Consider the following 25,521-nt stretch of genomic DNA (forward strand, 5'->3'; position numbering starts at 1 on the left):
ACAGGTTCCTCCCTGTTCCTTTCCAATATGGTTACTCAGTTTTTCCCTAAAATATAAACTGCAAAGACAAGTGTTAACAATCTCAGTTTTCCCCCTTTGTTAAGAGCTGGAAGAGCTGTGGCTCAGGTTACAGTTCATGTGACATCACTGTTTAGGTCCTCCAAAGACCTTGCCAGAGACCTCCAGAAAAGAAGGCTAAGAGGATCAGCAGGAGTGCCGCCAGCTTTTTTGGCGCCCTAGGCGGCAGAAGGTCCCGCCCCCGAAATACCAACGACGACCGGGGTGGCCGAAGAGCCGGCCGCCGCGGTTGCTGCCCTCCAAATGTTGGTGCTCTAGGCGACCATCTAGGTCGCCTAATGGGTTGCGCCAGCCCTGAGAATCAGATATTTAAATGCTTAATAACTAAAAAAGGAGAATATACCTTGAAAAATATTTGAAGCCTTTTTTTTATGGTAGCACAAAGAAAAATTAACTTTGGTTCACAGTTCACCTTTTACACTGCGAGGTTTCAAACCTCAGTCTCTTACTGAAGCCACTATATTGGGTTTAGAATTGTATTAAGTCTCTCAAAGTCCATTTAGGAGCCTGTGTCTTAAGAACTTCTAGTTACAATGTCCTGCTATAAAAATTGGTAGAAAAAAATTGTCTTGCTGGGTGGAATAACAGAATAATTAAATTATTTTAATCTGTTCTGTGGGTCTCATGTCCCAGTAGTCAAGGATTCTTCGCATACAAAAGTTATTTAACACTCTTGTGGCCTGCTCCAACACCCACAAAAGTCATTTTTTTCCAATACACTTCTCTGGGCACTGAATCTACCATTGTGCATTAATTAATAAGCTTTCCTGGGTCCTAACTGATAAGATCAATGTCCTGATGTAGTTTTCAGTGCTGCACATATAAAGTTACTGAGTCCTCTAAATCTACAAATCTTGTATAATATTTTCTTTCTACACTGTTCCTTAGTTTTAGACTCTCTACCTTTCACCTCTTTGGAGGTAGAAGAATTAATTAAATTTACAATGGCACTTCATTACATTTTTAATAGAAATGAGGGCTTCTATTTTTTTAATTTCTTAGACTTTAATAGAAATCTTAGGATCAATAAAAGTTGTGGTGACAAATGTAACTTAATCTCAATAATGGATGTATGTTTTGAACTTAATTTTCCATCCATCATAAAATACAGTAATGGGCACTAATCATAAATAGAATATCTTATATTTTCTCCTTAAATGTTCATCATATTCCTAGTTAACATTCTTCTGCTCTGTCATGGTTCAGATATCTTGTATACATTTTAAAAAATAAAATAAAATTGGGAAAATTGATCAGAATATATCTGTAGTGAAAATGTGACTTCCCTAAAAGATTAAATGAGTGTTGCAGGAAGTGTCCTCCAGCATTTTCTCATTATATGTATGTATTTAATCATAGGACTAGAAGAGACCTCGAGAGGTCTTCTAGTCCAGTCCCCTGTACTCATGGCTGGACTAAGTATTATCTACACAGGTGTTTGTCTAAACTGCTCTTAAAAATCTCCAATGATGCAGATTCCACAACCTCCCTAGGCAATTTATTCCAGCATTTTACCAGCTTTACCTAACAAGAAGCTTTTCCTAACGTCTAATCTAAACTGCCCTGGCTTCAGTTTAAGCCTATTGCTTCTTGTTCTATCCACAGAGGTTAAAGAGAATTATTTTTCTCCCCCATCCTTGTAACAGCCTTTTACATACTTGTAAACTGTTATCATGTCCCCTCTCAGTCTTCTCATCTCCAGACTAAACAAACCAAATGTTTTCAATCTTCCCCCATAAATTGTTTTCTAGACCTTGAACCATTTCTGTTTCTCTTCTCTGGATTTTGTCCAATTTGTCCACATCATTTTCTGAAACATGGCACCCAGAACTGAACACAGTACCTCAGTTGAGGCCTAATCAGTGTAGTGTAGAGCAGAAGAATTACTTCTTGTCTTGTTTACAACATTCCTGCTAATACATCCCAGAATACTTGCTTTTTTTGGAACAGTGTTATACTGTTGACTCATGTTTAACTTTGTGATCCACTATGACCCCCAAATCCCTTTCTGCAGTTCTCCTTCCTAGGCAGTCATTTCCCATTTTGTATGCGTGTAACTGATTGTTCCTTCCTAAGTAGAGTAACTTTGCCCTTGTCCTTATTGAATTTCATCCTGTTTACTTCAGACCATTTTCCAGTTTGTCCAGCTGATTTTGAATTTTAATCCTATTCTCCAAAGCACTTGCAACCCCTCCCAGCTTGGTATCATCCACAAACTTTAAGTGTACTCTCTATGCCATTATCTAAATCATTGATGAAGATATTGACCAGAACTGTCCCTGTGGGATCCCACGTGATATGCCCTGCCAGCTTGACTGTAAACCCACAGATGATTACTCTCTGGGAACAGGTTTCCAACCCGTTATGCACCCACCTTATAATAGATAGATCTAGGTTATATTTCCCTAGTTTGTTTCTGAGACGGTCATGCAAGACTGTATCAAAAGCCTTACTAAAGGCAAGATATACCACAGAGGTCGGCAACCTTTCAGAATTGGTGTGCCGAGTCTTCATTTATTCAGTCTAAGGTTTTGTGTGCCAGTAATACATTTTAACATTTTTAGAAGGTCTCTTTCTATAAGTCTATAATATATAACTAAACTATTGTTGTATGTAAAGTAAATAAGGTTTTTAAAATATTTAAGAAGCTTCATTTTAAAATGCAGAGCCCCCCAGGACCAGTGGCCAGGATTCGGGCAGTGTGAGTGGCACTGAAAATCAGCTCCCGTGCCGCCTTTGGCATGCGTGCCATAGGTTGCCTACCCTGATATACCACATCTACTTCTTCCCCCCTCCTCATCCACAAGGCTTGTTACCCTGACAAAGAAAGTGATTAGGTTGATTTGACATGGTTTGTTCTTGACAAATCAGTGCTGACTCTTACTTATCACCTTACTATCTTCTAGGTGTTTGCAAATTGATTGTTTAATTATTTGCTCCATTATCTTTCCAAGTACTGAAGTTAAGTTGACTGGTGTGTAATTCCCCGGGTTGCCCTTATTCCCCTTTGGCACTATATTTACCCTTTCCCATTCCTCTGGGATCTCACCCATCTTTCATAACTTTTTGAGGATAATTGCTAAGGACTCAGATAGTCCCTCAGTCAGCTTCTTGAGTATTCTAGGATGTATTTCATCAGGCCCTGGTGACTTGAAGACCTCAAAGTAATTTTGAACAGGTTATTTCCCTATTTTAGACTCTAATCCTACCTCATTTTCACTGGCATTCATTACGGTAGATATCCAATTGCAACTAAACTTTTGGTGGAAACTGAAACAAAAATGTCAGTTAGCGCTTCTGCGTTTTCCACGTTTTCTGTTATTGTTTTTCCCTTTTCATTTAGTAATGGTCCTACCCTATCCTTGGTCTTCCTTTTGCTTCTAATGTATTTGTAGAAAGTTTTCTTAATCATGTGGAAGGCTGAAAGGATTGGGTTTGTTTAATTTGGAAAAGAGAAGACTGAGAGGGGACATGATAGCAGTTTTCAGGGTGTCATAAGGAGGAAGGAGAAAACTTGTTCATCTTAGCCTCAAAGGATAGAACAAGAAGCAATGGGCTTAAACTGCAGCAAGGGAGGTTTAGGTTGGACGTTAGGAAAAAGTTCCTAACTGTCATGGTGGTTAAATACTGAAATAAATTGCCTAGGGAGGTTGTGGAATCTCCATCTCTGGAGATATTTAAGAGTAGGTTAGATAAATGTCTGTCAGGGATGGTCTAGACAGTATTTGGTCCTGCCATGAGGGATGACCTCTCAAGGTCCCTTCCAGCCTTAGAATCTATGAATATGAATTCCTATGTACCATAATTCAGTGTAGCATTTTCCCTTTGCTTCGTTGAAGCAAGTTTCAAGCATCATAATTTAATTTAAAATCATTTGTTGTTGAAAGCCCTGAAATTGCTGTGTGACCATACTGACCGGTCATGCTTGCAACAAAAAACAAATTTTAAAGGTATTTAGTTGAGAGCAATTTGGGCCAGGCCTGTGGTAGAAATAAAAGCTCTCCAGTAACTAGTCTGCTTACTAGATGAACCTGACCAATAAATAAGAAGAAAAACTCTCAAAAACAAATTTAAAGTATGTAGCAGCTTTTTGAAAAACGTTAACTCATAAAAATGGCATTAGTTTGCATACAAAATTTGTTCAGTACAATGTATAATTAACTCTTATTTGTATAATTCATTGCTGGATTGTAATTATTTCCAGAGTCCTCTTCTGGATTTCTCCTTTCCTACAGTACGTCTGATTTTTGTGACTCTCCTGTTAGCTTCCTCTCCTCCCCCCTCATCCCCCCCCCCCCAAATTGTCTCAATCTAAGTAGGATTTTCCCCTGGTCTTGATTTTTTAATAAAGATGACGGCAAACAAATATGAGGGAAGAGATTGGAAATTGGAAGAGCTTCTCCCCTCTCCCTGTAATGTATATTCTCTGTGTGGGGGTGTGTACCAGCATTGGCAACATTCCTTCAGTTACTGGAATTGGAATAATTAACTTTGTGTGTCGGATTATCAAAGGTTGGCAACAGCCTTTTAATACAGTGTCTTTAACTGGTCCTGCATAAGCAGTGTTTATTTTGATAATATATTGGCAAGAGTGTAGTGGATTTACAAATTTAAATAAATATCCAGAGAATATTTCTGGAATAAAACAATTTCAAAATGGGTTAAATTTTGGACACTAAGTTACTTTTAAAAAGGGCTGAGACTTAAAATTCTGTTCATAACCTTGCCATCTGTATTTGAATATAAGATTGTATTACCTTTATACTTTGACACTGTCTGTACAACCCTTCCCGTTAACTCTTCTGATATTTTTAACTTATCACCTAGATTGGGTGCTTTATAAATATATTTTAAAATACTACATAGAAAATAATGAGAAATATAAATGTAGAGATGGTTTGAGCTAATTGAATATTTTGCAATGAGTATTAGCTGAAGGATAAGAGATGGGATTTCCTTTTAATGGGTAAACAAATCTAAACTGAACTGAGGCTTGCTTTTTTTTTTTTTCCCCTTCCTACAGCTAAACTCTACCTCACAGAATATCAACCTGGGACCATCTGGAAATCCTCAGTAGGTTTTAGTTAAATATAAACTAAAAGTTAGACTGTAATTGCTAACTATATGAAATGTCCTCCAGATACGTGCCTTTATTTGCTACTTTTGTGCAACTTGAGAGGAAGCAAAGGTTTTAACTCGGCATTAAGTAAATATTATCATGCACATTAGTTGTATGCTGTGTGATTTTAGCATAATCAGCAGATTCTTTACCACTAGTGTATCCCAAACAAATCTGAGATGTGTAGTGATGTCTATGTAAATAATGTAAATAATGTCCATTTAAACAATAGAAGGAATATATAAATGTTCTTAGGGTGGGAGAGAGTATCTTTGAAATATGCAAACGACCTGCCTTCCCTTTCCACCTCAGAGCGCTACTAGCAGGGTTACTGCAATCCTGCAGAGGCAGAGACCCCCTTAGAGATTTTTCTTCCAATTCTTCTCCGCCCCACCCACCCCCCCCTTCTCGTATCTAACAAGTTTTGTAATCTACTAAGTTTCAAACACGAATGGGACAGATGATGATGTTATCCAGGCAAGATAACTGCTCCTCCTTGGAACGCCATGGCAGCAGTTTTAAAATATACCCCAACAAACAAAGTTCAAACCCCAAAGCTTGTACAGAATTGCAGCTTGTTCTATCCCCCTATTATATGACTGAGGGAAGAGTTGTGGGGGCAGAATTTGTCCATAGCAACCTTCACACAGCCCTGAGGAGCCCCATTGTCTCCCTTTCCATTTTTTTAGGTCCTGATTTGCAATTGTTACTTTTCCCATTCTTCCTTCACTAGAAGAATTTGGTTTGGAGTCTGTCTATGGCTTGTCTTAATTGCCCAAAAGAACTGGCGCCTTGACTCCTGAGGGGGGAAAAATACCCATTCATCAGTTTCCAGTCTCTCTTTGCCTAGAGAGCAAAAGGGCTGTTTCTTCTTCGAGTGATTGCTCCTATGCATTCCAGTTAGGTGTGCGCGCCGTGCGTGCACGGCTCTCCGGAACTTTTTTACCCTAGCAACTCCGGCGGGCCGGCTGGGCGCCCCCTGGAGTGGTGCCGCTATGGCGCTGAATATATACCCCAGCCGGCCCGTCCGCTCCTCAGTTCCTTCTTACCGCCCGTGAAGGCCAGTTGGAACTGTGGAGTGCTCTCTGTCCTCCACAACCCTAGCTCTCGCTACTTGTTTTTGTATATAGTTCGTTTAGTGATTAGTTTACATAGTTCTGTTAGATAGTGTTTTAGATAAGGTTAAGGGGGGTTTCCCCCCCTTGCCTCCCCCGGTGCGGGCTCATGCCCAAGGCACCGGGCTTTAAGCCCCGCGCATCGTGCCAGAGGCCTATGCCAGTCGGGGACCCGCACGACGCCTGCCTCCGTTGCCCAGGCGAAGGACACCGGACAGATAAGTGTTCTTTCTGTTCCTTCTGTTCCGCCTTCAAGCCGCGAACTCGGAAGGAGCGGGACATTCGCTCGAAACAACTCCTAATGGAGGCGTCGCTCCAGCCCCCGGCACCGTCCGCGCCGGCACCGAGAGCTTCATCGGTGCAGAGTGCACAGGCGGCACCAAGCCGCTCCGGCACCGCGGCCCCACAGCCTCAGCCAGCGGCTCCGAAGACCCGGCACCGCTCGCTCTCGCCTTCAGAAAGACACAAGCTGGCGAAGGCACTTGCTAAGGCCCGCGCTGAGGACTCAGCGAAGACGATTGCGCCACCTGCGGCCCCCGTGGTGGCCGTGCACAAGATGTGCACCGGGCCATTGACTCCGGCGCCGCAAGGGCCGTCGAGTCCGGCGCCGCCACGCTCCCCGGTACCGACCGTGGTCGACCCCGGCTGCCATCTACGCCGGAGACATTCTCCTCGGCGCGTGAGCTTATACAGCTCATAGAGGCACCGAGCCTCCGGCCCCCAGCACCGCCGGTGCGGGCTGTCGTGTCGGCAGGAAAGCCGGCCAGGATGACCCGGCCGTCCTCTCTGGACAGACGGCACGGACGATGGTCCCGGTCACGTTCCCGGTCCCATCGCAGGTCCCCGTCCCGTCGCTCGCGATCTCGGCACCGCTCGCCATCGCGGTACCGGTCGCCGTCTCGACGTCGGTCGCAGTCCCAGTACCACTCGTCATCGCGGTACCGGTCGCACTCCGGCGTCGCACCAGGTCCAGATCGCCGTCGCGTCGGCACCGACGGAGGTCTCCGTCCCGGCACCGTTCCCGGCACCGCGACTCGCGCAGCCGCTCCCGGCACCGCAGATCCGGATCCAGGTCGAGCTCCCAGCACCGGTCGAGCTCCCGGCACCGCGGCGGACGTTGCTCTCGGTCGCCATCCCGGTACCGAGCAGACCGGCACCGATCCTCGCTACCGTCCGGGGACAGACTGCCTTATTCGACGGTGCACTCCGTCAGCGCCTCGGCACCTCCATGGCCATCCCGCCCCGCGTCGGTCGCTTCCGGGGCGGACGGCTACGGGCACCTGCCACCTACCCCACAGGACCAACCTCAGGGGGCACAGCAGTGGGGCTTCTGGGTTCCCTGGGCCCAGTATGAGACTCAGGGGGTGCCATTCCCCCCGAGAGCCCCGGCCTCCGAGCGCAGGGTACCAGAGGCGACCGTCAGCCGACCGGCCCCTTCGGCCCCAGGCGCGGGTTCCATACCGCCTGAACCCCAGAGGCACACACAGCCCGACCCTCCCGACGAGCAGTCAGCAGATCCATCATCGGAGGCTGTCGTCCAGGGCTTATCCTCCTCGTCCTCACCTGACGAGGCAGTGGCCGGAGCGTCGGCCAAGGAGCCTCCGCCGATAGACTTGAAGGCGCACCAGGACCTGCTTCGCCGCGTGGCGACGGCTATGGCTCTCCCAGTGGCGGAGGTCCAGGAGGACGAGGACCCCATAACGAATGTCGTTGGGGCAGAGGCTCCAGTGCGCGTGGCATTACCATTCGTGTGGACGATTCAAAAGAATGCCACCACACTCTGGCAGACGCCTGCGTCCATCCCTCCTACGGCCCGTGGGGTTGAGCGCAAGTACTCTGTCCCTCCCACGGGCTACGAGTATCTATATACTCACCCGACCCCGGACTCTTTGGTCGTCCAGTCGGTCAACGACAGGGAGAGGCACGGTCAACCTGCCCCTGTGCCCAAGTCGAAGGACGCGCGGCGCATGGACCTGTTAGGCCGCAAAATCTACTCGGCGGGCGGCCTACCAATGCGCATCGCCAACCAGATGGTCCTCCTCGCCAGGTACGTCTTTGACATCATGACGTCCCTGGCAAAGTTTACAGAGCTCCTGCCAACAGCCTCCCGCCAGGAGTTCTCGGCGATGTTGGACGAGGGAAAGAAATCGTCCAGGTCCTCCATCACGGCCGCCCTCGACGCTGCGGACTTGGGAGCTCGGACCTTAGCCTCCGGCGTGACGATGCGGCGCATCGCCTGGCTGCAGTCCTCCACCCTGCCGCCGGAGTGCAATATACACTGCAGGACCTGCCGTTTGACACGCAGGGTCTCTTCTCCGAGAAGACTGATTCCCGGATCCAGACCCTGAAAGACGGTCGCATTGCCATCCGCACCCTAGGGATGCACACGCCGGCAACACAGCGCAGGTCCTTCTGGCAGCAACCCCCCCGGTCCTTCTACCAACAACGCTACCGCCCGTATAATAGCCGGCGACCGGCTCCAAATCGCCGTTGTCCTTCCGGCAATAGGCTAGCCAGGGCCAGGCCTCTTCCAAGACCCCTCAGGGGTCCAAGCAGGCCTTTTGATGGGACGCATGAGGACGGCCCATCACTCTCCCTACCAGATCCTACCCCTTTATTTTACAACCGCCTTTCCCATTTCTTTTCGGCGTGGTCCCAATTAACAACGGACAACTGGGTGCTTCAAACAGTCCAGTTGGGATACCGCCTTCAATTTGTTTCGCCCCTGCCTTCCCACCCACCCTCCCTGTCCCTCTTCAGGGACCCCTCTCACGAGCAAGTCCTCTTGCAAGAGGTCCAGACTCTGAGCGTGGGTGCCATAGAAGCAGTGCCTCAAGACAGGCGGGGCAGGGGATTCTACTCCCGTTATTTTCTCATCCCCAAAGCGAAAGGGGGGCTACGTCCTATCCTGGACCTTCGCGAGCTGAACAAGTACCTGCTCAAGCCCAAGTTTCGCATGGTCACCTTGGGGACCATCATTCCCTCTCTGGATCCGGGAGACTAGTTTGCCGCCCTCGACATGAAGGATGCCTACTTCCATGTCGCGATCTATCCTCCCCGTCGACGTTACCTCCGGTTTGTGGTCAACAACGCCCACTACCAGTTCGCCGTGTTGCCGTTCGGGCTCTCCACCGCACCCAGGGTATTTACCAAATGCATGGCGGTGGTTGCCGCAGCCCTCCGCCGTCGTCGGATACATGTCTACCCGTATCTCGACGACTGGCTGGTTCGCGGACAGTCTCGACAGCTGGTGATGGGCCAGTTGACAGACATACTGTCCCTCTTCCGACGACTCGGTCTTCTCATCAACACCGAGAAGTCCACCTTGATCCCGTCGCAGCGGGTGGAGTTCGTTGGAGCGGTCCTCGACTCCTCGTTGGCCCGGGCTTGCCTACCGCGATCTCGACATCAGACGATGGCCTCCCTCATCCGGGACCTCGTCTCCTTCCCAACCACGACGATGCGCTCCTGCTTCCGCCTCCTGGGCCACATGGCATCATGCACGTACGTCACCGCGTACGCGCGGCTTCACCTCTGCCCATTCCAGTCTTGGCTCGCATCGGTGTACCGGCCGCATCGAGATCCCATCGATATGGTGGTCACAGTCTCCAGGCCAACCCTCGAGTTCCTCAACTGGTGGCTAGACCCGGAGATTGTCTGTGCGGGAGTCCCGTTCCATCCTCCTCACCCGTCCGCCACTCTGACCACGGATGCCTCAGCGCTCGGTTGGGGAGCTCACCTGGACGATCCATACAGTCCCTCCATCTTACAGCTTGGTACCTGAGTGGTTGACCCACGCAGAGAGGGACTGTTCGGCGGCAGTACAGCAAGTCCTGCTAGAGAGCAGAAAGCCTTCCACTCGCTCCACCTATCTGGCGAAATGGAAGCGGTTCGTGCTCTGGTGTGACCAACGAGGCCTCAATCCCTTCGTAGTCCCTGTCCCTACCATCCTGGACTACCTCTGGTACCTTAAGGAGCAAGGTCTTGCGGTCTCCTCCTTAAGAGTTCACCTGGCAGCAGTGTCCGCCTTTCGTCCATCCGTGGAAGGTCGGTCCATCTTCTCTAACCAGATGGTTTCCCGCTTCCTTAAAGGCCTGGACCGCTTGTACCCGCCGGTGCGGCGTCCTGCCCCGACCTGGGATTTGAACCTCGTGCTGGCCAAGCTGATGGGTCCCCCCTTCGAGCCCTTGGCCACGTGCTCCCTGCTCTACCTCTCCTGGAAGACGGCCTTCCTTGTCGCCATTACATCAGCGAGGCGAGTCTCTGAGCTCCGCGCTCTAACGGTTAGTCCGCCATACACCGTCTTCCACGGGGACAAGGTGCAGCTTCGACCACATCCGGCCTTCCTCCCAAAGGTGGTGTCAGCCTTCCACCTCAACCAGGAGATCTTCCTCCCGGTATTCTTCCCGAAGCCGCATGCCTCGCCTCGGGAGCAACAGCTGCACACCCTCGACGTCCGCAGGGCGCTCGCTTTCTACATCGAGCGGACTAAGCCCTTCCGGCGTTCGCCCCAGCTGTTCGTAGCGGTTGCTGACCGCATGAAAGGCGAGCCGATCTCCTCCCAACGGATTTCCTCCTGGATCACTGCGTGTATCCGGACCTGCTACAAGCTTGCTCGCATGCCACCATGCCGCCTCACCGCACACTCGACAAGGGCGCACGCCTCGTCGGCCGCCTTCCTGGCCCATGTTCCCATCCAGGACATTTGTCGAGCGGCCACCTGGTCTTCGGTCCATACCTTCGCCTCCCACTACGCGTTGGTGCAACAGTCTCGAGACGACGCAGCCTTCGGCTCCGCGGTATTACACTCCACCACGTCTCACTCCGACCCCACCGCCTAGGTAAGGCTTGGGAATCACCTAACTGGAATGCATAGGAGCAATCACTCAAAGAAGAAAAGACGGTTACTCACCGTAGTAACTGTTCTTTGAGATGTGTTGCTCCTATCCATTCCAGACCCGCCCTCCTTCCCCACTGTCGGAGTAGCCGGCAAGAAGGAACTGAGGAGCGGACGGGCCGGCTGGGGTATATATTCAGCGCCATAGCGGCGCCACTCCAGGGGGCGCCCAGCCGGCCCGCCGGAGTTGCTAGGGTAAAAAAGTTCCGGAGAGCCGTGCACGCGCGGCGCGCACACCTAACTGGAATGGATAGGAGCAACACATCTCGAAGAACAACAGTTACTACGGTGAGTAACCATCTTTTCTTCATTACTCAAGAAGAACAGATTTTGGCCTGAAGATACATGTAGAACCACTATATAGATTAACACAAGTTTACATTAACACAAGTTGACTTGTTTTGATGTCAAACTTCTGCAGTATAGTATAAGGAACTATATTATGTTGATATGAAAAACTGGCTCATGCAATCAGTATGTCTTTCCTCTCCTTCTGACCCATTCTATGTAGCACCTGTTCTCATTGCTGTGTCTCCTAACTCCCTCATCCTTTTTGCCTTTCCTCTAATTTCCTGCTTAGGGCATCTGCTCCCCACGTTTGCTACTCTCCTCATTGATTGTACTGCACCACTGGGAGAGAGTGTGGGGCTTTATATATTGTGCCCCAAATCCTCTTTGGTAGAGCAATCAATAAAAGGGCAACAAATAGAGAGTGGATGGTGGTCCTTGTAAGATAACTGTCGAATTGGAGGGCAAGAGCCATGTGAAGAAGGAAGGTTGGATGGCCAAGAGGGAGAGTGGCACCTGAATGCCATATGCATCTGCATATATGTGCCTCCCAGAGAAAAAGGCAGTCATAGGAAGAAAGTAGGGTGGGCAGTGAGGGGAAGAATTGCAGAGGCCAGAGAACAGGACGACAAATCTAAGGGATAGAAAACGGCAAGGAAAGATAGATGGACAGTGAGGCAGACTATAGAACAAGACAAAAGAAGAGGAAGAGATGCCAAAAATGTGATGCAAAGAACAGACTACTGGAGGGGTGGGAGAAAGGGGAGACAGACTTGAGAATGCGGGGAGGACAAGGAACAAACTATTTTAAGAGTCCATATGGCCTTTTTCAAGCAGGGGGTGCCTCAGGAGGAAAGAGGGAGGTATGAGGGGAAAACCTAGACTTCAAAAAAGAAAAAGGGACTAGAATGAACATGAGAGATATGGGGGGAGGAGAAAAGAACAAAGAGCAGAGAAGCGTGGAGATGAGTCTGTTTTGTCAATTTTATTTTTATTTAAATTCTAACACCAACACTTATATTGTATTTCCCTGGCAGAAAATAGGAAGTGAAAAGAGGGAAGGGTTTGATTGCGGGCCATAAAAGAGGAGCTGGTGTGGAGAACCTCCAAGCTACTAGCAGGCTTTAAGTGGGACATGGTGTGCAGGGAAATAGTGGCTCAGATCAGCACTTTGTTTGTAGTTCAGGCACTTGTTTAAATATAATTCTGAGCATTGAGTAAAATTGTGAAGTTGATATTTTCTACCCCAAGTAACCTTTCTGAATCACTTTCAGCGCTAAGCCAACAGACTTCGACTTCTTGAAAGTTATTGGGAAAGGCAGTTTTGGCAAGGTGAGCTTTCTTACCATTTCTCATCCTGACTGAACTGCACACTGGCACTAGATTTGGTGAATACTGGGAAGTGGTACTCTCAAGTTCAGGGCTGGATTAAGGCAACCTGGGGCCCATGGCACACAATGCCCCCTGTGGCTCCACCCTTACAGCCCCACTTTCATACCATGGCACTGTCCCTTCCACTTGGAGTAGCAGTGGCATGGGACCCCCTCAACTCCTGACCAAGAGCAGCAGTAAGCTTTTCCCTATCATTGGAGCAGTGGGGTCCCCCCCTCCCTGCAGAGAGGCAAGGGTGGCAACAGGGAGGCACCTCAGTACTTGCACTCCTGCTGCTGCATTATCTGCTGAGTGGGTATGCTGGGGTTACTCAGCTACTGCCACACACCCAGTTCTCTGTTTGGGGTGCTGTTGGCTGGGCTCCCCAGAGCAGTGGGTCTTTGTGGCAACACCCTATTAAGGTAGATGGAGCAGTTAACTCATCTTGGCGCTAGTGTTTGAGGCGCTTTAATCATATTTCCGAGCATTTCACCACAACCATGAAGACTAGACACGTATATTTTAAAAAGAGCCAAGATTCTGCCCTCCTCCACTCCAGGAACTGGGGTTCTAGGCATGGACCTGTAGTGCCTATGCCATAATTTGGCATTGCATGGGCTCTCCATTGTGACATTACAGTTCAGCAGAAACTGTGCAAGGTCTTGGATTCCATATTCCGGTAACATTCTCCTTTTGCTGGTGACACTGGTAATAATTGTGAACTATTTTAAGGGCCTAGAAATTGTACAATGAAGTAATTGTATTACTCATGTTTCTCCAGATACTCTTTAATATCAAAATGAGAACTATGCTAACTGTGTCTCCTCTCTCATCTTAAATTTCACAGGTTCTTCTTGCAAAACGAAAACTGGATGGGAAATTTTATGCTGTCAAAGTACTGCAGAAAAAAGTTGTTCTCAACAGGAAAGAGGTGAGGGGAAATACATTTTTCTTTTCCCCTTTAATTACAAAATTGTTCCTATTTACTTATTGACCTTTCACTTCCTTGCAGCAAAAACATATTATGGCTGAACGTAATGTACTGTTGAAAAATGTGAAACATCCATTTTTGGTTGGATTACATTACTCATTCCAAACAACAGAAAAGCTTTACTTTGTTCTGGATTTTGTTAATGGAGGGGAGGTAAGTAGTTTTCGTTTTTGTCTCCTCTTAAGTTAATTTACAGGAAAAAAAAATAATCCACTGTAAAATGTGCTCATTTTAATATTACTATAAGTAAATTAAAATCCTATTGATTTTACGTACTAGTTACAGTTTTCAAGATGTTGCTGTAGACTTGCAAATAAGTTTTTTTTTGAATGCAACTTTTGAAGAATTTCTTCTAATAAAAAGGAGTTTTATGAGGAAAAACTCTCAATATAAACCTTAATACACAATTTTAATGCAGAAATTCTCACCAGCCTTATATACACTATTTTACTGGATATGGCTGTAAATAAAACATACCTTCAATATGAATTCACTGTATACTGATATTTCCTTCAGCACTTGAAGCAATTCCTCCCTTTTCTGTGGTGTAAACAAGAGCCTAGATGCAGGGGGCGGGCCAAGGCGGGCCAGGGGGCAGAGGCCAGGGGCGGCGCGGGGGGGAGGTGGGCTTCGCTTGGCATGCCTGCGCGGCATGGCTGCAGCGGGCGGACCCGGGCAGCCCGGACGGACCTGCGCGGTCGCGCGGCGCGGGCGCGTCCTCGTTCTCCCGCGGCCCCGTTGAGCTCCGCGCGGCGGCGGCGCGCATCCTGGTCCCCCGGGTCCGACCTGCCTGCCTGCGCATGCGCGAGCGGGAGCTCAACCCGGGAGGGAGGGGGACCCGGGCGGGGAAAGAAGGGCGGCGGGCGCCCGCGCTGCTTGGGGCAGCGTGATTTGTAGAGCCGCCCCTGCCTAGATGCCAAGTTCTAGAAGCAGCAGGAAGAGGGTATTTTTTGGCAGACTTAAACAAGTGAATTGTCTTCTTCAGGGTTACTGTGCTTCTGGTTGTACACCGTTGCCTCAAATGCCATAGTTAGTTCTTGCTAAAATAGCCTTGTTATCTGCAGCATTGTTTACTCTGAGCACCAACATTGAAGCTGAGGAGACCGTACATAATTTGAGGAAGAACTTGTGAAAGAGATGGATGAAATCTGTAAATTTTAATAAGACATGCTGGAATAAATTGATTATTTAACAAGCAGTAAGTCACTAGGCCCAGATAACGTACACCCAAGAGTTCTGGAGGAGCTCAAGTATGAATAGGCTGAGCTGATAATAAAAGTAAGCAATATCTCCTTAATAGCCACTGCTCCAGAGGATTGGAGGGTAGCAAATATTACATCTATTTTAAAACAGCTCTAGAAGTAATATGAGGAATTATAGACCATTAAGCGTCACATCTTTACCTGGAAGTTTGGTTGAAATTACTATTTTAAAACAGAATTACAAAACACCTGGAAAATCATGATAGCATAGCATCTGACCAGTGCAGTTCCTGCAAAGAAAAAATCATGTCTCACTAATCTCTTAGAATACTTTGAACATATCAGTAAAGTACTAGATAAAAGAGAACCAAAAAGCCTTTGACAAAGTTCTACATAACAGGCTACTAAAGAAGATAAGTAGTCATGGGGTCAGAGGCAAAATATTATGGATCAAAAAACCTGGCTTGGGGTAGGAGGGGAGAGGATTAGGAGAAAAGTCGAGTATAAATGGTTGGTTTTTCATCATGGCAAAAAGTTAGCAGTGGAGTGCCTCAAGGTTCTGTTCTAGGTCCTGTATAGGTCAACATATTAATAATTTAGAAAGTGGAGGGGAGTGAGGTTGCAAAACCTGCAGATGAGACAAAGTTATTTAGGTTAGTCATGACCAGAGAGACCCAGACAAACTCAGTGAATGGGCAGCATGATGGCAAACTGAATTTCATGTTGACTAATGCTCATTTGAGGGAAAAAAATTAAGCTACTCATGTGCCTTACATACAGTGGAACCTCAGACTTATGAACAGGAATGGAGGTTGTTCGTAATTCTGAAACGTTCATAACGCTGAACAAAACATTGTTCTTTCAAAAGTTTTATAACTGATCTGACTTAATACTGATTTTTAGCCATCTCAATTTTAAATGAAACAAGCACAAAAACAGTTGCCTTACCTGGTCAATTTTTTTTAAACTTTTTCCCTTTATTGATTTAGTAGTTAATATACTCTGTTAAATGTTGTTTGCTTTTTTTGTGTGTCTCTGCTGCTGCCTGATTGTGTACTCCCCATTCCAAATGAGGTGTATGGTTGACCGGTCAGTTCGCAACTCTGGTGCTCATAACTCTGAGGTTCTGTTGTAGTTCTAAATTGCTGTCAACTCAGGAAAGGGACCTGGGTATCGCTGTAAACAGCTCAATGAAAACCTCTGCTCAATGTGCAGCTGCAGTCAGTAAAGCAAACAAGATGTTTCATTTAAAAAAAGAATGTGATGGCGAATAAAATGGAAATATAACAATACATTTTATATAGATCAGTGGTGCAGCCTCATCTGAAATACTATGTGCAATACTTGTTACCTCATCTCTAAAAGGATACTGCAGAAATAAAGAGGGCCCAGAGGACGACAATGAGAATGACCAAAGGCATGAAATCTCTCATTTGAAGAGAGGCTGAAAGGACTGGGATTTTTTTCCCGTAGAAAGGAAATTAATAAGAGGGGACATGATACAAGTATATGTAAAATAAAGAATGGTATAGAGTAGGTAGATGAGGAACTTATGTTCTGCTTGTCTCATAACACACAAGGTGGGAAATTGACAAAAGGAAATACGGTTTCACAGAACATGTAAACTCCGGAACTCAGTGCTGTAGGAAGTCATTGAGGCCAAAAACTAAAATAAAAAAGGACTGGACATCTTATACATATAGCAGTATCCAGAGTTGTTGTAATTAATGAAAACAAAAAATGAATGGGATGTACATTATGCTTTTGGGCTTAGCCAGTCTCTAACTGTTAGAGATCAGGATGAGACCCAATGTCGGGAAGATTATTCTGCATCTGCCTATTCCTGGGTTCTTACACCTTCCTCTGAAGCACCTGGTGCTGGCCATGGTTGGAGGTGGGATATTAGACTAGATAGATCTCTGTCTGGTCCAGGGTGGTAATTCCCATGTCCTGTGTTCTTCTATTTTTGTTTAATGTTTGTCTCCTTCCCATACAGTGTGCCCAGCGGATCGTGTGTGTGTGTGTGTGTGTGTGTGTGTGTGTGGTGGGAGGGGGGAGTGAGTCGTGAGTCTTCATCTGGCTAGCTGGAAGAAAAAGGGTGCTCCTTTTCGTATAAGAAATAGAAGAGGCTAGAGATCTTTAAAGGCTCTGTTATAACGGGTGGGAAGAGTGGGGGAAAGCGGACAGGAAAGACAGGAAACAGGTCAGGAGAAGGTCGCTGCACTGCCCTTCCTGCTTGACTGGAGCAGTGGGGGAGGGATTTATACCCCATGCATCCCCAGAGAGGCTCTCTTTTACCAGGACTGGGCTGGCAGCACCCGCCCACCCATGAACTGGGCAAAAGAACTGGGTTCCTCTTGACTTGCAGTGGACATTATACTAGTTGGCTTTTCCCTTGTGAGGCTTGGGAGGAATTTTTCCCACACCACCAGATTGGCCATGGTAGGGTGAATTTTTTTCACATTTTCCCCACAGTGGTCCAGGGACTAGGTGGGGTGGGAGTTGGGGAGGGTTAGGTTATAATGTCATAACTTAATATGTAAAACTTGTGGCAGGTGTCCAATGCAGCTACTCAGTGTGGAGGGGGTGTGGTTATCAGATCAAATGGATTGGAAGAGGATTTAAAGGAAATAAACCCTTAATGGAACTGAGTAAAGGGGGGCTTTGGATTCTCACATCTTGTACAGTGACCCCTCTCCTTTTATAGCTTCCTTTGCCCTCATGTGAGGGGAGAGCAGCAGGGTCTCAGCAGCAGGATAGGTGGGACCTAGTTGAGAATTATTGGGAAATGATTAAGGAAAGAATGGTGACCTGCACTGTACAACTTGTTGCTGGGTACTCCCAGATATTTTAACTGAATAAAGTTGTGGCCTAATTAAACCACATCCCTTGCCTCCTATTCCCCCACCCCACCCTGCCCCCCCCCCCGGCGTGGCCAGACAATGCTGTTTTTCTGACCTCTGTACACAACTTACACACATTAAGAAGTATGCAAATCTAACACCAGTGGTGATAGAAATAAATAAAATAGAAACGTTTTCCTTTTTGCAGTCAAGTTGGAATGCTTTGACTCTTGCTTGCTTATTTATTTCCAATAGTGGTGTGACTGGGGTCCTAGTGGGGAGCCAGCTATGATCACTCAATTAGGGTGAACTGCAAAGAATGGGGCAGACAATCCCCAAAAAGCTGGTGGATGTTCCAATACTTAGATTCACCAAGACAGCATAAAACAGCTTCTTTATTACCTCCCTGGTTATGCAGAAGTCCAAACAACACAGTTCCCTTAAAGTGATCCAGCCTCAGGCCTCCATCCAGGTACCCACGTCAAATATGATGAAAATTTCTGTAAATCTTATTTCCTCATAAAAGAAAAGATTCTACCAATCCCAAAGGATTGGACACATTCCCTCCCAGGTTAATGACTGTTTCAGATCTTACCCAAATACACACTACAGTCAATTCTTATTAAATAAGCTAAAATTTATTTAAAAAACAGAGAGAGAGTATGGATAAAAGATCAATATACATACAGACATGATTTCAATTCATTGAGGTTCAGATTGATAGCAGAGATGGTGAGATTTGTAGTTGCAAAGAGTTATTTCAGAAATAGTTCATACATTATAGTCCAATGTCCAAATCTCATATTCAGGGCGTACCAGCATAACTGGGACCTCAGTCTCACGACTCAAACTTCCCCTGATGAAGCCTAAGCAGATCTGAGATGACAGAATCAGGACCCAAGGATCTTTTATACTATTTCATGTCGTCTTTGACAAGTTGGGAGTTCCTCAGGGAAAAAACAGTAATTAGGATGACTTTGAAGGAGGTCCATCACCAGTATTTAGCTGTATGAATTAACATAAGGCCATTTGCTTGTTCCTCCGCCATTCTCAGTACATTTCAAAGAGAGATGAATACAGAGATCCCGTGTTTACAATTCATTTAAATGATAGGATTTTTTTTTACCTCTGATTTATCAGAATACAGCATAGACAGGGACTGTTGATTACATTGTGGACCCTACTCATACATACGTAAATACACAAAACCACAGACATTATCTCCCCACATGTCTTTTGAGGGTTATTTATTTTGCAGGATGTTTAACCCTCTCTAGCTGTGTGTCAAAAGATGACTTTAGAAAGAAAATATTCTTCAAGTGCTTGCTCATGTCCATTCCATATTAGGTGTGGGTGTCCGCCACATGCACTGGTGCCAGAAATTTTTCCCTCAGCAGTGTCTGTAGGGGACTGGCTCTGGTACCCTCTGGAGTGGTGCCCCCATGGTGTGGTATAAGGGGTGCTGTCAGCTCCCCTCACCCTCACTTCCTTCTTGCCACCAGTGATGGTGCTGGAATGTCTGCTGCTTCAGCTTGAATTGATTCTCTCTGTTCCTGCAAACTCTAAAATCCTATAAAATAGTTGTACGTAGTTAGTAGGAAGCCCTCAACTGGACTGACTTACCTGGCCAAATGGATGAGGTTTTCCCGCTGGGCGTCCGAGCATGGCATCTCTCTCATGTTCTTTCATACAGGCTGTCCTGGACTACCTGCTCCATTAAGGAACCAGGGCCTGGCACACTCTTCCATTAGAGTGCATCTAGTGGCCATCTCCACTTTTTTCCTGTGGATCCAAGGACAGATGGTGTTTTCCCATGGCATGATGGTCAGATTCTTGAGAGGGCTCAAGAGATTATTCGTGCAGGTACGGACTCCTGTCCTGCAGTGGGATCTTAACTTCGTCTTCTGTAGGCTCACCAGCCTGTCCTTTGAGCCACTGGGTTCCTGCTCCCTTTCCCACCTGTCATGGAAAGTCGCGTTCCTGGTGGCAGTGATGTTGGCAAGATGGATCTCTGAAATTAAAGCCTTGACCTCAGAACCTCCGTACACGGTCTTCTACAAAGATAAGGTAAAGTTGGGTCCCCACCCAGCCTTCCTGCCAAAGGTGGTCTCCACCTTCCATATGAACCAGGACATCTTCCTCCCAGTCTTTTTGTCCCCAAATGCACAAAACCAGTGAGGAGAGGTGTCTTCACGCCCTGGACATCTGGAGGCCCTTGGCTTTCTATTTAGACCATGCCAAGTCTTTCCGAAAATTGACTCAACTCTTCATCGCTACAGTGGATAGGATGAAGGGTCACCTGGTGTCCTCACAGAGTATTTCTAATTGGATTACCTTGTGCCTAGGACCTGTTACGGCCTGGTGGGGGTTCTGCCGCCGCCAGTTATCAGAGCCCACTTGAGAGCGCAGGCATCTTTGGTGGCCTTCCTGGCACGCATGCCTATCCAGGACATCTATACAGCAGCAATGTGCTCCTCTGGTCACACGTTTACTGCTCATTATGCCATCGCTCAGCAGGCCACAGATGATGCTAGTTCGGCAGATCTGTGTTGCAATCTACACATCCATGAACTCCTACTCACCTCCAGGGGTACTGCTTTGGAATCACCTGATATGGAATGGATGTGAGCAAGCACTCGAAGAAGAAAAGACAGTTACCGTTTCCATAACTTATTCTTCGAGATGTGTTGCTCATGTCCATTTCACAACCCGTCTTCCTTCCCCACTGTCTGAGTTTCTGGCAAGAAGGAACTGAGGGTGGGGGGAGCCGGTGGTGCCCCTTATACTGTGCCATGTGGGCGCCACTCCAGAGGGCACCAGAGCTGGTCCCCTATGGATACTGCTGAGGGAAAAACTCCTGGCACCTCCTGGCGAACGCGCACACAGCTAATATGGAATGGACATGAGAAACACATCTCAAAGAACACCAGTTACAGAAAAGGTAACTGTCTTTTTCTGTAGCAAACTTTTCAGTTCTGTGCATGGCAAGGTAGTCCTCCAACCCTACCAGTAACTCCATGTCAGTAGACTCCTGCACCCGTGTAGACATCAACTGAAGACTGTGAGCCCGGGGGGTCCACCTGCGCCAAGTAACTTGTAGGGTTGAAGAATGTATCCTCATAATATAAAACTCCTCCAAGTGGTCTCAGAATAGAGTGTAATATCATTAGACTGTTATGCAAGTACTTGTATTGAAGTGCTCCGCACATAGACAGTTGTCAAGTTAGTATTATGCTATTTGTTATCTTCTAAAATAGAAGAGGCTAGAGATCTGACTATAAGATACTCCCCAGCCTGTCTTTGTCATCAGTGTAATAATTTGTACTGCTGGGGGAATGCTGCGTCACTGTGCACACGCAGTGTTTGTTCCCCGCAGATTTCTTTGCTTCCCTGCAGAAAAAAGACTTTTTGATGGGGAAGCAAAGGGAAGCCATGAGTGATCATGCATCCCTCCCCAGCAGTAAGGGTTTTTTTGGGGTGCCTAGGACAGCCAGCAGAGAGGTAAATCAGTTGTGGAGAAGTGGGGGGACTGGCGAAAACCCACTTGGTGGCTCTTACCCTGTGCCGGGCTCAGCTGCTAGTCCAGGCTGGGCTGGGGAGGACAGGACTTCCTCTTCCCCTGCACAGCATCTGAGGCTGTGTCAGACCCACCCCAAGATATCTCCCCTGGCTTTAGGAAGTTCTGCAAACTCCTCCCACCCTTATTTCCTGCACCCATCACTTCTCAGCTGCAGGGGAAGGGATCACTATACAGGGAGCTTCTCCCCCATCCACCCAACCCCCGTGTATCCAGACACGCTCATACCCAGACTGGCAGGCCGAGGCTCACTCCTCCTGCACCTAGAACCCTCCTGACAAGCCCTGCTCCCCCAGTGCCTGGACCACCCCAACAAACCACCCGCACTCAGATTCCCACCCTACTGAGCCCCAACCAGCTGCACCTGCATCCCCAGCATCTGGACCCCCCCACTGAGCTCCCCACACCCAGACCCCCTGACAAGCTCTATCCCCCCCATAAACCCTTTCTGAGCCCCAACCACTTTCACCTGGACCCCCCTGCAGAGTCCCATTACCATTGCACCCAGAACCCCCCAACAAGCCCCTGTGCATCCAGATGCCCCACCACACCTGGATCCCCCACTGAGCCACCCACACCCAGATGGTCCCACACAGAACCCTCAACCCACACCTGGACCTCCTCCCCTTCCCCCCCCCCCCCACTAAGCCCCTCCATGCTTGTTGAGCCTGTCTGCCCACACCTGGTGCACCTGGCCTGGTCCTTACGCTGTGTTAGGGTTGGGTGCAGCCTCACCGCTGAGTCCATGTTCTGGGGGAGGAGGGAGCTGCACAGTGATCTTCCATCTCTGTGCAGCCAGTGGCCTGTGCTCCTAGGGTGACTAGACATCCCGACTTTATCGGGACTGTCCCGATATTTGCTTGTTTGTCCCACGTCCCGACCGATGCTCGGTCGGGACACTGGACAAACAAGCAATTTTGTCCTCCGATCCGGCACAGGCGGAGCCTGGAGGGGCTCTTGCCCCCCCCAGCCCCACCCCGTCCTTCCCCCATTGGATCCCTCCCAAATCCCTGCCCTGGCCCCGCCTCTTCCCCAAGCATGCCTCATTCCTTCTCCCTCCCAGGCTTGTGCTGATCAGCTGTATGGCAGGCTCAAGCCTGGAGGGAGAGGGTGGCCCCCAGCACTCACCCTGCAAACTGCTCCAGTCCAGCTTCTGGCGGGGGGGGAGGGGGAAGGGAAGCGCTCCAGCGGTGTGTGGGTTTTATTATTTGTTTCCACCACTGGCTTGCTTTCTTTTTTTCCCAGCCCCGCGTCCCAGTATTTCATCTTTGTCATCTGGTCACCCTATGTGCTCCCCAATGCCATGCTGGAGCCTCCACATTTATTTGTCAAATGTGCAGAATTTTGCGGAATTTTAAAATGCTGTCTGCAGAATTTTTTATTTTTTAGTGCAGAATGCCCTCAGGAGTAAATTTGTATTTGCTGGATTTGACTTTCTGGGAAACATCCTGTACTCCTATCTATTAACTCATTGTACTCTAAGTACCACTGGGGTTACACAAGTGAGAAAATAAAGACATGGCTAAAGGAAGGCTATAAATGGTTATGTAAAAGGAAAAAAATTAATTTGTTTCATAGTTCTGCTAGCTTGTCATAAAAAAAGCTAACTTAAAGTGACTTGCTTGTTATTGCAAAGTATTACATCTTGTAATTTTGATATTTTTATGCCAGTTTGTCTTATCATTTGCAACTTTGCATATTTACAGCTGTTCTTTCATTTACAAAGAGAGCGCTCCTTTCCTGAACACAGAGCCAGATTTTATGCTGCTGAAATAGCCAGTGCATTGGGCTACTTGCACTCCATAAATATTGTATACAGGTAACCATTTCCTAAAACTTACTTTTGTTCTGCTTTAAGATAAATGTAGCAAATCAAGAAAAGCTGCATTTGCTGTTTTTATTCAACCTATTTACATATGGACTTAGTACTTTAAGTTTACCATTTATTTATTTATTTTTAAATAGAAGCCTGACCCAGTTTTTTTAAAATGTGTAAAAATAAGTGACTATTTATTAGTATAAAACTCTCTCTCTTAATTTTTTGATTACACTCATAGGAGGATTAATATAAGACTTTGTTTTTAATAGGGATTTGAAACCAGAAAACATTCTCTTAGACTCACTGGTAAGCATATCCTATCAGATGTCCAAAATTCTCTCTTTATGTAAACACTTACCCTTTGTGTAAATGCAAAATATTATGATACAGTCTTAAATTGATCTTATTTTCAGTAAGATCTGTTTTGTTTTTGTTTTTTCTCTACAGGGACATGTTGTCTTAACAGATTTTGGACTCTGTAAAGAAGGGATTGCTATCTCGGACACCACCGCAACCTTTTGTGGGACACCAGAAGTAAGCTAACTTCCTTGAGTTTTAGCCAGCGCAAGCAAATTGCCACAACAAACTGGGGAAGAGGGTTTCATTTTTTGAGTGGGTGGGTGGGGAGTGTTGGTAGTTCTCAAAGTTGATAGATAGATAGATAATCTTTCATGAATTAGAAGTTTTGTAGTTGAAAAGGATTGTACAAATGGTGAAGTGTCTGTCAGTGAATACTCTTGTAGCAGCGATTTATGTGAGTTGTAATCTATCTGAGTCCATAAAATAAAGCATATAATAATCAAACCTGAAGAGAAACAATGTGTCTATTGAACTTTGTTGGAAAATTTGAATGCCAAAATATAGAGCACTTGTGGTTAAATATTTGTTATGACCAGTTGTGAAATGGATTGCAAAGAAAAACTTGAACTTGTACTAAGAGCAAGTTTTTTTAACACATTTGGTGTAAGTCTAATATGAATTACACAAGAGGATTGAAACACCATGGCCTGAGGCCCCAGTTTATAAAAACCTTTTTACTGAGTTTGAGTGTTGTGGGTCTAGTATGATCTCTGTGTGGTCCCCATATTTGTTGATATCATGTAACTGACTATAAAGTAGAATCAGCAATCTCTGCTCAAGAGGGAGGAGAGGCAAGGACTGAAGGAGCAAAAGAATTGCAGGTCAGGGCTGTGAGAACAAGAATGATCCAGCCATAGCCTCAAAATTCTAAATAACTGCGTATCTGTACAGAATATCCTGGTGGGCCTGGAGATTCTGTACCAGATGTATCTACTCAGCTATTATGGTGCTGGGAATCATATAAGTCCTGAATAAACTTGTTTGTGAGGCACCTAGAAACCTGTTAGTGTCTTGTTGCCATCCAGTAATTGATGTAAAAGGATGGCAAACCATGGTATGGAATGTGTCCTTCAACTCTGTGTCCCCTGACTAATTTGTGGCAAAAAAAAAAATCTCTGGATAATTTCACAATTGATTTATTATTTGTTTGAAGCCTCATTGAAACTTAAAATATAGATCATGTGATTATGCAGTAACAGTAGGGATGAGTAAGAGACATTTGCTTGGTTTGAAGCAGAATGAGATGCTTCCACCTATTTCCCACTTTTTAAATCCCTCATTCAGTTTTGAAGCCCAAGGGGGCAACAGGATTGGTTAATGAACAACTTGCCCTTGAGAAAGAGAGATCCCATTGGCAGAGGGAAGCTGTTTCTTTGCAGATTCCCACACTGTGGTTTCAGCTGCTGCTTAGTTGTCTGTGAAGCTACAGTGCAGTGACCTTTCCCTGAAACTTGAAAGACTTGTCAGATTAGAGATGGCACAGTAATTTGGCAAATTGTCAATGGGTATAAAGGATAACTTGAGCTGGGAAACAACAGCTGTCCATTTAAACAATCGGCTGGATGTCAGAGAGATTTACCAGGTTTGTTAAAGGGCAAGAAGAATCTTTAGTAATCTATACAGTAACTTTCCTAAAGATGTATTGTAAAATAGTTGCTTGGATAAAGAGTAGATTTTAATATAACCAGCCAAACTTTTTTTTTCTTTTAGTACCTTGCCCCAGAAGTGATCAGAAAACAGCCCTATGACAACACAGTAGATTGGTGGTGCCTTGGTGCGGTTCTATATGAAATGCTTTATGGGTTGGTAAGTATTTTATCTTTTTTCCTTTCAAACTCTTAATTGAATACTATAGTTAACC

The 25,521-nt window shown here is 46.6% G+C and overlaps 1 protein-coding gene across 7 annotated transcripts in view; it reads left to right on the plus strand.

Moving 5' to 3' along the window:
• Positions 1-25,521, plus strand: part of LOC120398004 (serine/threonine-protein kinase Sgk3) — an 85,510-nt gene that overhangs the window by 54,124 nt on the left and 5,865 nt on the right. For all 7 annotated transcript variants that reach the window (XM_039524874.1, XM_039524872.1, XM_039524876.1 and 4 more), the window contains 8 exons: positions 5,102-5,151; positions 12,772-12,829; positions 13,716-13,799; positions 13,881-14,012; positions 23,188-23,300; positions 23,570-23,606; positions 23,748-23,834; positions 25,371-25,466. In XM_039524874.1, coding sequence (XP_039380808.1) covers positions 5,102-5,151; positions 12,772-12,829; positions 13,716-13,799; positions 13,881-14,012; positions 23,188-23,300; positions 23,570-23,606; positions 23,748-23,834; positions 25,371-25,466 — 657 coding nt within the window. The remainder of the gene's footprint in view (positions 1-5,101; positions 5,152-12,771; positions 12,830-13,715; positions 13,800-13,880; positions 14,013-23,187; positions 23,301-23,569; positions 23,607-23,747; positions 23,835-25,370; positions 25,467-25,521) is intronic.

Source organism: Mauremys reevesii, linkage group 2 (assembly GCF_016161935.1).
Source record: "Mauremys reevesii isolate NIE-2019 linkage group 2, ASM1616193v1, whole genome shotgun sequence".
Lineage (NCBI taxonomy): Eukaryota > Metazoa > Chordata > Testudines > Geoemydidae > Mauremys > Mauremys reevesii.